The 10,000-nt window shown below is 42.8% G+C and overlaps 1 protein-coding gene across 1 annotated transcript in view; it reads left to right on the top strand.

Annotated features, from left to right (window-relative positions):
• LOC143018640 (uncharacterized) overlaps positions 1-10,000 on the top strand; it is a 53,714-nt gene that overhangs the window by 33,788 nt on the left and 9,926 nt on the right. Inside the window, exon 4 of the mRNA XM_076174204.1 lies at positions 3,489-3,638. Coding sequence (XP_076030319.1) covers positions 3,489-3,638 — 150 coding nt within the window. The remainder of the gene's footprint in view (positions 1-3,488; positions 3,639-10,000) is intronic.

The raw sequence follows: 10,000 nt of genomic DNA, 5'->3' as shown, positions 1-10,000 counted from the left end.
TTCTTCTTCTTCTTCGCGTTCTTCTTCTTCTTCGCGTTCTTCTTCTTCTTCGCGTTCTTCTTCTTCGCGTTCTTCTTCTTCTTCGCGTTCTTCTTCTTCTTCGCGTTCTTCTTCTTCTTCTTCTTCTTCTTCTTCTTCTTCTTCGCGTTCTTCTTCTTCTTCGCGTTCTTCTTCTTCTTCGCGTTCTTCTTCTTCTTCGCGTTCTTCTTCTTCTTCTTCTTCTTCTTCTTCTTCTTCGCGTTCTTCTTCTTCTTCTTCTTCTTCTTCTTCTTCTTCTTCTTCTTCTTCTTCTTCTTCTTCTTCGCGTTCTTCTTCTTCGCGTTCTTCTTCTTCTTCTTCTTCTTCTTCTTCTTCTTCTTCTTCTTCTTCTTCTTCTTCTTCTTCTTCTTCTTCTTCTTCTTCTTCTTCTTCTTCGCGTTCTTCTTCTTCTTCTTCGCTTTCTTCTTCTTCGCGTCTTCTTCTTCTTCTTCTTCGCGTTCTTCTTCTTCGCGTTCGTCGCGTTCTTCGCGATCTTCGCGTTCTTCTTCTTCTTTCTCTTCCACTTCTTCTTCTTCTTCTCTTTCTTCTTCTTCTTTTTCTTCTTTTTCTTCTTCTTCTTCTTCTTCTTCTTCTTCTTCTTCTTCTTCTTCGCGTTCTTCTTCTTCTTCTTCTTCTTCTTCGCGTTCTTCTTCTTCTTCTTCTTCTTCGCGTTCTTCTTCTTCTTCTTCTTCTTCTTCTTCTTCTTCTTCTTCTTCTTCTTCTTCTTCGCGTTCTTCTTCTTCGCGTTCTTCTTCTTCTTCGCGTTCTTCGCGTTCTTTTTCTTCGCGTTCTTCTTCTTCTTCTTCTTCTTCTTCTTCTTCTTCTTCTTCTTCTTCTTCTTCTTCTTCTTCTTCTTCTTCTTCTTCTTCTTCTTCTTCTTCTTCTTCTTCTTCTTCTTCTTCTTCTTCGCGTTCTTCTTCTTCTTCTTCTTCTTCGCGTTCTTCTTCTTCTTCTTCTTCTTCTTCATTTTTGTCTTCTCGGCCCAGAACAGGTTACGCAACGAAAACCGAAATGATGCTGTCGCTCATTTTCACACATTCTGATCCAGCCGATCACTCGAGATTTAATTTGTTCTGATTTAAATCCACGAGCTGAATGTATTCATTTGCTTTTGACCAGAAGAAAATATATAAATATTTTCATAAGATTTTGGGTTTCCACTCGTGGCTGGCTGTATGGAATTTGTTGTTTTATTTGATTGTTTTATACACACTAAGTGATTCAACAAAAAATATGAAATTCTTCACTCCTTCCGAAATGAATACTTCAAATGATACAGTTAAAGCGTTGCTCCTTTTTCCAGATCAATTTGTTCAAAGGAGTTAATTGTTGAATTAGGTGAACGAAATATTATGAATAAACAGCCAAGCAACTACCATAACAAAGTATATAGAACCCATCCACAATGACACTCCGAATATTTTCACCCGCACATTAGCATTATTAAGTGATCCTCCCCCCATTTCCAAAACGATTCGGTCAAGGAAACCAGTTGTTGCATTAGGTGTACGAGGAATTTTTAAAACATTGACAAAACTTAATAGTGTGGGTGTTCCTGTGTATCTATATGCAGGGGATGAACTCCACCCCCTCCCCCACATTTATCCCCCCACATTTACCCCCCCCACACATTTAGGGTACCCTCCTCTCCCCAGCAGTAACTCTTACCCCCCCATCACCCCCCATCAGGTCACTCCAACTCTCTCCCCTTCGTCACGCTTAAGACAGCGTTGACATTACACCCAAGTCGACGTTAAGCCCCCCTTTCCCTCCTCCCCCATTCCCCCCTTTTCTCCACCTTTGAGTCTCCCGCATCATTAACGCTGGCTCGGCCAACCCCCCTTCCCCCCTCCCCCTCTTCCTCCCATCACTTCCAACCCCCCTACCCCCCTCCCCACAATTCCTTCCATGTTCCCCGTCACCTTGTCCATGGTGTACATTTGTGGACAAAAGTTTTTTTTCTTCATTATTTATTATTATTCTCTTGATGTTGCGCTATACATAGATAACTTTTGGCTGCCATCTTAATGGGACATATGAGCAACTTCATCGTTTTTCCCAATTATGTGGATTTTTTTTTTTTTTTTTTTTTTTTTTTTTTGAGTAAAGTAAAGTTGGTACCCACAGCAGAATTTTCGTGCCAACGTCCCATCATGTCATTCATACACCTCCCTTCATATTCCTCCCCTCCCCTTCTCCCCTTCCTTTTTTCTCCCTTCCTTCTCACCTTCCCTCCTCCCTTTTCCCTTTCCCCTCCTCCCGTCTTCCCCTCTCCCCTCCTCCCCTCCTCCACTCTCTCCTCCTCCCCTCCTCTCCCTTCCCTTACCCTCATCCCTTCCCTTCCTCCTCTCCTTCATTCTCCCCTCCCCTCCTCCCCTTTCTCCTCCTCCCCTCCTCCACTCCCCTTCCTCCCGTTCCTTCCTCCCCTCCTCCTCTCCTTCCTTCCTCTCCTCCCCCTTCCTCCCCTTTCCCTTCGTCCCCTCTCCCCTCCTCCTCTCTCCTCTCCTCCTCTCTCCTCTCCTCCTCTCTCCTCTCCTCCTCTCTCCCTTCCTACCTTCTCCTCTCCCCTCCTCTCCCTGCTCCTCCTCCTATCCACCCCCACGTTCCTCCCCTGCTCCCCTCCGGCCTCTTCAGTTCCTCTTCAGCATTTGCGAAGTGGGAAGGGACCCGACACCAGCGACCCCCCTCCCCCTCCCCCTCCCCCTCCCCCTTCCCTCATTCCCTTCCCTGTTGCAGCTCTGCCTTATTTAGTCCCCCCAGTGACACACTCCCCATAGAATGCTCCCCTTCAACTCCTTTCCCCCCAATATCACAACCCTCTGTGTCTTTTCCTTTTCTGCGACATAACATGATATATGATTTTACATATTCATCATCTGTCGACTTATCAATTCTATTTGTTTGTTTAATATGTTCATGTCTATCATCTTATTTATTTATTTATTTATCTATTTATTCATTCATTTATTTGTATAGTTATACTTATTAATCTATTTACTTTATCTTTTCACTTATTCATTTTACTTATGTTTAATCATTTGTTTACATATCATCAATGTATCTTTAGTTATAAATTTGTTTAATTTATTTGTTTGTTTTTTATTTATTCTTATTTTGTTGTATATTTGTAAAGTTGATTTATTATTTATTTGTTTGTCTTCATTTTTTCACTCATTACCTATTTTTTGCGTATTTTTATCTATCTATTTATTTGTTTATCTATTTATGTATTTATGTTTTTTTATTTACGTACTTATTCATTTATATATTCATTCTAATTTGTAGGGTACACCCTTTGTCTTCAACCTCCCCCACTCCCCTCCCCCCACTCCCCTCCCCCACCCCTCACCCTCACCCAATTCCCCCACCCCTCACCCTCACCCCCCCTCCCCCACCCCTCACCCTCACCCTTCCCCTCCCCCAAGTTCGCTCACCCGAAATGACTCTTTTTTCCCCTTTTTCTTCCGCAGGACCAGAAGCGGAAGCTGTTCCACACGCCTCTATACGACTCCGAAGTGGCGCTCAAGAAACTCTACGTCCAGACCGTGAGGCGTCTCCCGGCGTTCTCATGCAACCTCCACCAGGTCAAGGAGCTCCTTCGGGGCAAGACCAAGAAGAAGGTAAGGTTGTAGGAGCCTCTAGTACAGTGTATCCCAAACTTTCTTTTTCAGGCGACCCCAACATGATCCTCATGATATTATCGCGACTCCACTAATCTATTTGTATATATATATATATATATATATATATATATATATATATATATATATATATATATATATATGTGTGAATAATTCGCTAGTGGACAGCGACATCAATCATACAATCCATGACCTTCTCGTCATCGTAACTATGATTGATGTCGCTGTCCACTAGCGAATTATTCACATAGTTACGATGACGAGAAGGTCATGGATTGTATGATATATATATATATATATTTATTATAACCTGTCCCCTACATATATATATATATATATATATATATATATATATATATATATATGTAGGGGACAGGTTATAATAAATATATGTGTAAGAAAGGTAATGTAAGGTTATAAAAGACAAAGTTAATATCATCATGGTTACTGTATTGAATTCATTTCGTTTTGCTAAAAAAAAAAAAAAAAAAAAAATAGCATACAAGATGTCTTGGCGACCCCAGAGTTGGCAAACAGTGCTCTAGTAGGTTGTAGGTGCGTTTAGGAGCCTCTAGGAGGTTGTCAGCATGCCTAGGGGCCCCTATTAGGTTGTAGACGTGTCTAGGAGCCTCTAGTATGTGGTAGCCGTCTCTAGGCGCCTCTAGTAAGTTGTAGGCATGTCTAGACACATCTAGTAGGTCGTAGGCGTTTCTAGGCGCCTCTTTTAAGTTTTAGGCGTGTCTAAGAGCATCTGTTAAGTTTTAGGCATTTTTAGGAGCATCTAGTACGTTGTCGGCATTTTTAGGAACCTCAAGTAGGTTGTGGACGTTTCTGTGAGCCTCTAGTAGGCTGTAGACGTGTCAGTGAGCCTTTTGTAGGAAGTAACCGTCTCCAGGCGCCTCTGTTTAAGTTGTTGGCATGTCTAGGCACCTCTAGTAGGTCGTAGGCGTGTCTAGGTACCTCTAATAGGTTTTATGCGTGTCTAGGAGCCTTGACGAGGTTGTAAACATGTCTAGATGCATCTAGTATATTGTAGGAATGTCTAGGCACCATTAGTAGTTTGTGGACGTGTCTATGAGCCTCTAGTAGATTGTAGGCGTGTCTAGGTACCTCTAGTAGTTTGTGGACGTGTCTATGAGCCTCTAGTAGGTTGTAGATGTGTCTATGAGTCTCCGGTAGGTTATAGGTGTGTCAAGGCACCTCTAGTAGATTGTAGGCGTGTCTAGAAGCCTCTTGTAGGTTATAAACGTGTCTAATGGGATGAATTTTGAAAATTACTTTTCCTAAAAGTTTGAGTGAATAGAAACCTAGAAAAGTTATTGCATTGAGTTTTGCTCACTCAGAACCCGCATCCCCATAGCGGCTGGCAACGGTCCTCAAGCTCTCCCACGGATCTTATCTCTTTGGGAGTAATAGGAGAAGGGGATCAGTCGCCAGTTGTCAGATCTCTTTATGTTACATAGAGAGGAGGAATACCGTCGAGGTTAATAAAAAGAGTAACTGGGCCCGGTCGAGGGATCGAGTGTTAACCCCTCGGGGTTGCGCTTCCAGGCGGAGGCGAGGATGGTGACGGGTTTTGAATAGAGGGAGATGACGCTATCTGACGTCCGTCTCACAGGACCACCCATCGTCAGAGTTTCTTTATACAGAGAGGTGCGACGACAACGCAGAATGGCCACAAAATGGCGACGCGTCCGATGTAGTCGCAACTCTCTGTATAAAAGGAACTGTTGGTGCATCCGAATGCACAACAGCCACCCGGCATATTTAGTGAACAAAGACACTACGTTCGAAGAATGAATAGCAAGAACAAACGGTCAGCGCGAGCGGTAAAAATGATTTGGCCACAAAATGGCTATCTGTTCACATGATTGATGAAGTGATGGAGGTCATGAGCCTTTTCACCATGTGATGCACTTCAGATATTTCATTCTGGTTGAATATAAACTATTTTACACAGCTGAGGGGTTGAACTCCGCCCTGTAGGGGTCACGGTCGCCGTGGCCCCTCTTCAAGACGGCATCCGCACTCCCAAATAAGATCATATTTTTTTAACGTGTGGGTGTGGGTGTGGGTGTGAGTGTGGGGTAGATAGGTGGGTGTGGATAGAGGTTGGTGTGTAAACGTGTGTGGATGTGGGTGTGGGGGGGTGGATAGGTGGGTGAGGATATGGAATGGTGTGTCGGCATACATGTGTATGGGTGGGTGATAGATAGATGCGTGTGGGTATGGGTGCATGTGTGCGCACTGACATGTGCGTACGTTTGCTTGCGCGTATATGTATGCAAACGCAAGTGCGGAGCACCATATGTCCATAAAGCCTCTCAGGATTAACCCCTTACCACCCGCCTTCCAGCCTGAGGAGGGCCGAACCTAGAGGACCCTGGGAGCAGGAAACTGGGTCATTTCCTCAACGGCGCCGGAGGAGCTGGCGAGGTGCTTTGGGGGGGAGGGGGGACCTGGCTCCTCCACAGGGAGGAGGTCGGTGTCACGAGGCCAGTGGATCCTAACCTGAGTGGAGAAGGGGGAGGGGGAGAGGGAGGGGGAGGGGGCGTAATGAATTATCAGGATGGGAAGGGGGCTCAGAATGAAAAATAAAAATATTCTAAATATAGATATAGAGTTAAACAATAAAATGTGTGCAAGCGCATGTCATCAATCTCTTTGTCACTCGTATTCATTTGTCTAATTATTTATTTATTCGTTATATCATTTGATTCTTTACTTGTTTATCAGTTTACGATTTATTTACGTATTATTCATTTTTCTTCGGGGAATGAGGAGCCAACTAGCACGTGGTGATAAAAAACTCGATTAAGAACCTGGGCGAGGGAAGTCCTTTGTTCGAAAGGAGGGTTTGTGGTAAAGGACAGGTGAAAAGGTAAGGATCATAATCTAATAGAGAGAGGGAGATAGAGAAGAGAAAGAGAGAGAAAGAGAGAGAGAGGGTGAGTGACCCCCGCTCAGCTAAAGATAAATGTTTCTCTAGAATGAAACATGTCATTATATATATATATATATATATATATATATATATATATATATATATATATTTTTTTTTTTTTTTTTTTTTTTTTTTTTTTTTTTCTAGATTTTTCTCTTAGTTGAATGAAATCCCCATGGCAGCATGAAGTTAATACTTGATAGACAGCTTAATACGCAAGTTAACTTAATACACAAATTAAGTTAGATATTCATAAGTCTCATTGAGAAAACTAAAAAACAAAAAAAGCAAGAATCTTAATGACTTTTCAAAACCAATAGATATTTAGGAGGTCATTTTGTAGACATTTTGCTCCAGCAGCTACTGTTATTGTGAAGGAATAAGAATATCGCCACCGTGTTCCTATACGTGTTATAAAGAGCGAATACAGAAGAGGGGGACTGGGGATTCCCCTTTCTGTATTTTTTCCCACAAAGAATCAAGACATCCCTTGAATTGGCCACCCCCTTACAAAGAAAAAGGGCCACCGGTATATATGTAACAGTCAATATCTAAATTCAGACAGTTTGTAAAGTTACTGAACTTTTCAGCCAATATGTGAATGGCCTGGTCCACCCAGTTAATTTAGAAATCAGCTAAAAATTACAGACAATTTACAGAGTTACTGAATTTAGATATTAACTTTATAATTTGTCTGGATTCAGATATTTACTGTAACATATATACATACCCCAGTCAGTGCCAGATGATTCTATTCAGCCAAGGAATGGAGGACCTTGGTAGCCAAAAGGATGAGAGAAAAAGAAGTGCGGAGAGGAAGTTGGTGTGGAGGGTGGAGGTAGGGAGTGAGAGAAAAAAACCATGAAAGAAAGAGGTGTTGAAAGCCGGTAGGAGGAGGGTTGGGAGTTAATAGGAGGGGAAAGAGAAGGAGGAGGAAGAGAAGGAGGAGGAGGAGGAGGAGGAGGAGGAGGAGGAGGAAAGAGAGGAAGGTTTCGAAGAAGACCTTGGGTCCTGTCCTAAACTGAAGAAATCCTCTTGACGTTAGCCCCATGACTGAGGTTGGGTGCTGACTGGACCGTGTGAAAAATTGTCAGAAAAGTGTCAGTTGTAGCCAAGATTTTCTTCTTGTAAGCCACTTGGGTGGACGGAATCTGACGAGAAGTCTCACGAAAGCGACTGAATGGAGAGGAGAGGAATTGTTCGTATACCTTAGAGAATAAAAGAAGAAAAAAGTGAAATGCCTACGCCAGGAGGCGCGTAACTACGGCCGAAGACGTCTCCTTTGCCTTATGCTCTTGGGCTCTTGGTAACAGACTGCTGGGAATCGGAGAGGAGTGCGGGATTTGAACCTACAAGTAAGCGAGTGCGAGACCAGCACGCCTCCGATTACGCCACCAGCGCACTAGAATAAGAGTTCTGGAAATCGGGCTGTATTTAGAAGTATCCAGTAAAGGAGCATCCTTTGTAATGGTTATGATCTTAGCAACCCTCCTAATATACGTTGTGGGAAGGAACCAGTTTACACAAAAAATAAAAAAAAATAAACCTACCAAGGCACCTACCACCAAATCCAACGAGGAGAGACCAGAATTTGGGTATGCAGATTAACCCAGTAGTGTTAGGGGTCGTAGAATATACGCTGGCCGACCTGGTTAGAGCGTCGCTACTTGGGGCAGAGGTTGGGGTGACGGCAATTTGAACCCTACAAACCAGTGAGTTGGACCAAGGACATGGTTCATTAAGTTCCACGTAACAAAGTCCTTTGTAAGGGGTACCGTCCTAGTCTCCTAATAGGGGGAGTTCGCGACGCTAAACCAAATCATCATTACCACCTTGGAACTAGGGGAAAAAAGCCCCGGACCGTGAGGTGTCGACCCAGGTGGTAGCTGCTTGACTCAGGGCGTACCTGACCCAAAGATTCGAGACTCCATATGTTTTCTTAAAAAATAATGAAAACATACCCAATGAATCAGTCCCACCATGGGAATAGAGAGCGTTTAAGCGTTTCACTTCCTTTGATATTTTTACTAAATAGTAGCCATGTTAAAGATATGTCTAGTAATTAACGTTGTGATGAAACACAGCAAGATTGGAATTCATCTCTTGTGGAAGTGATTCATTAGATGAGCGTGCGACTAGACTCAACGAACATCAGAATCCGGTACTGGCTGCAGAACGTGGGTCTTACTAAAGTGCTTTTGACCTGATTTGACCCTCTGAGGAGCCCTCAGACAATTTCATGGTGAACCCCATGCTTATGTTATGTCTCATAGTCTCCTGGAGAGCACTTCAGTGTTGAAGAAAATTGTCGAGCATCCATTGAATAACACTATTTTTCTGTTTACGTCCCTCTTTTTGGGGGACTCGGTGTCCCATAGCACACTTTTAAAAAAAATTTCAAGGTTAACGCAAACCCATTTTATTCAACCTAAGAAAAACCCGTTTCATGTTTGTTTGTTTTTTTCTTTTCTTTTTGTGTGTGTGTGTGTGTTTCTGTGTGTGGATTGATACGGTCCAAGGGAAAACCACTCAGATAGCAAGGAGCTCTAATAGGAATTCGAACATTAGCTCTACAGAGTCTTGGGTTCTCATACAGTCTCTGCACTCGTCAGAGGAAGGACAAAGATTATCTTGACTCCTTTCAAATTGCGAGGCTCTTCAAATTCAATTGTACAATATGTCAAATAGGTAGCGGCACACTAGGCTAGCATGCCACTTGCTTTTGCTACTTCGTTTGAATAGACTTAGGTCACAGTATCCTAGACTTCCTTAATAACATCTCAGCAATGTGCCAACCATTCGTATATGTTTAACTTCTCTTAATTTGTCATTCAGCTTCTCACCATATGACACAAGAGTAATTGGACATTTGGAAATTTGAAGAAAAAAAAAATTGCAACCGAAGTCGTTCCTATTCAAACAAAATAGCAAAAGCAAATAGCATGCTAGCGAGAAATGACTAGTGTACCTAGTTCGGGCCCCAAACTAAACTAAGATAATCCGCATATTTAAGACTTACGAGACCCCAGTTTGCCCGATTCTGGTCCCTCGCCTGAAGAAGAAAAAAATTGTACGGTGTTAGCCAGAATAGAATCTGTAGAGGTCGCCACGGTTGCGTCACTATGGAGGAGAGGTTAAAAAAAGTGGGCCACATTTGACACAAGGGTACCTCAGTTTTCCACGCCTCACCCGGCGCGAGATTGTCCACGAGGATAAAAGCGCTGGTAAACGTCCATAACATCAACAACAAGAAATAACTCACCTTCGACCAGGCCAGTATTTTTGCATATAGATACTAGCGAATAAAAAAAAAAAAACAGAAGCACAAACGTTTCCGTTTATTTAGACATCCTCAGGGTACAGAGAAAAAATATAGAAGCTAACAATATAAATACAA

This window comes from Oratosquilla oratoria, chromosome 35 (assembly GCF_046742065.1).
Source record: "Oratosquilla oratoria isolate Oo_2021 chromosome 35, ASM4674206v1, whole genome shotgun sequence".
Lineage (NCBI taxonomy): Eukaryota > Metazoa > Arthropoda > Malacostraca > Stomatopoda > Squillidae > Oratosquilla > Oratosquilla oratoria.
The sequence above is the reverse complement of the archived record's forward strand: the minus strand, read 5'-3'. Positions and strand labels throughout refer to the sequence as shown.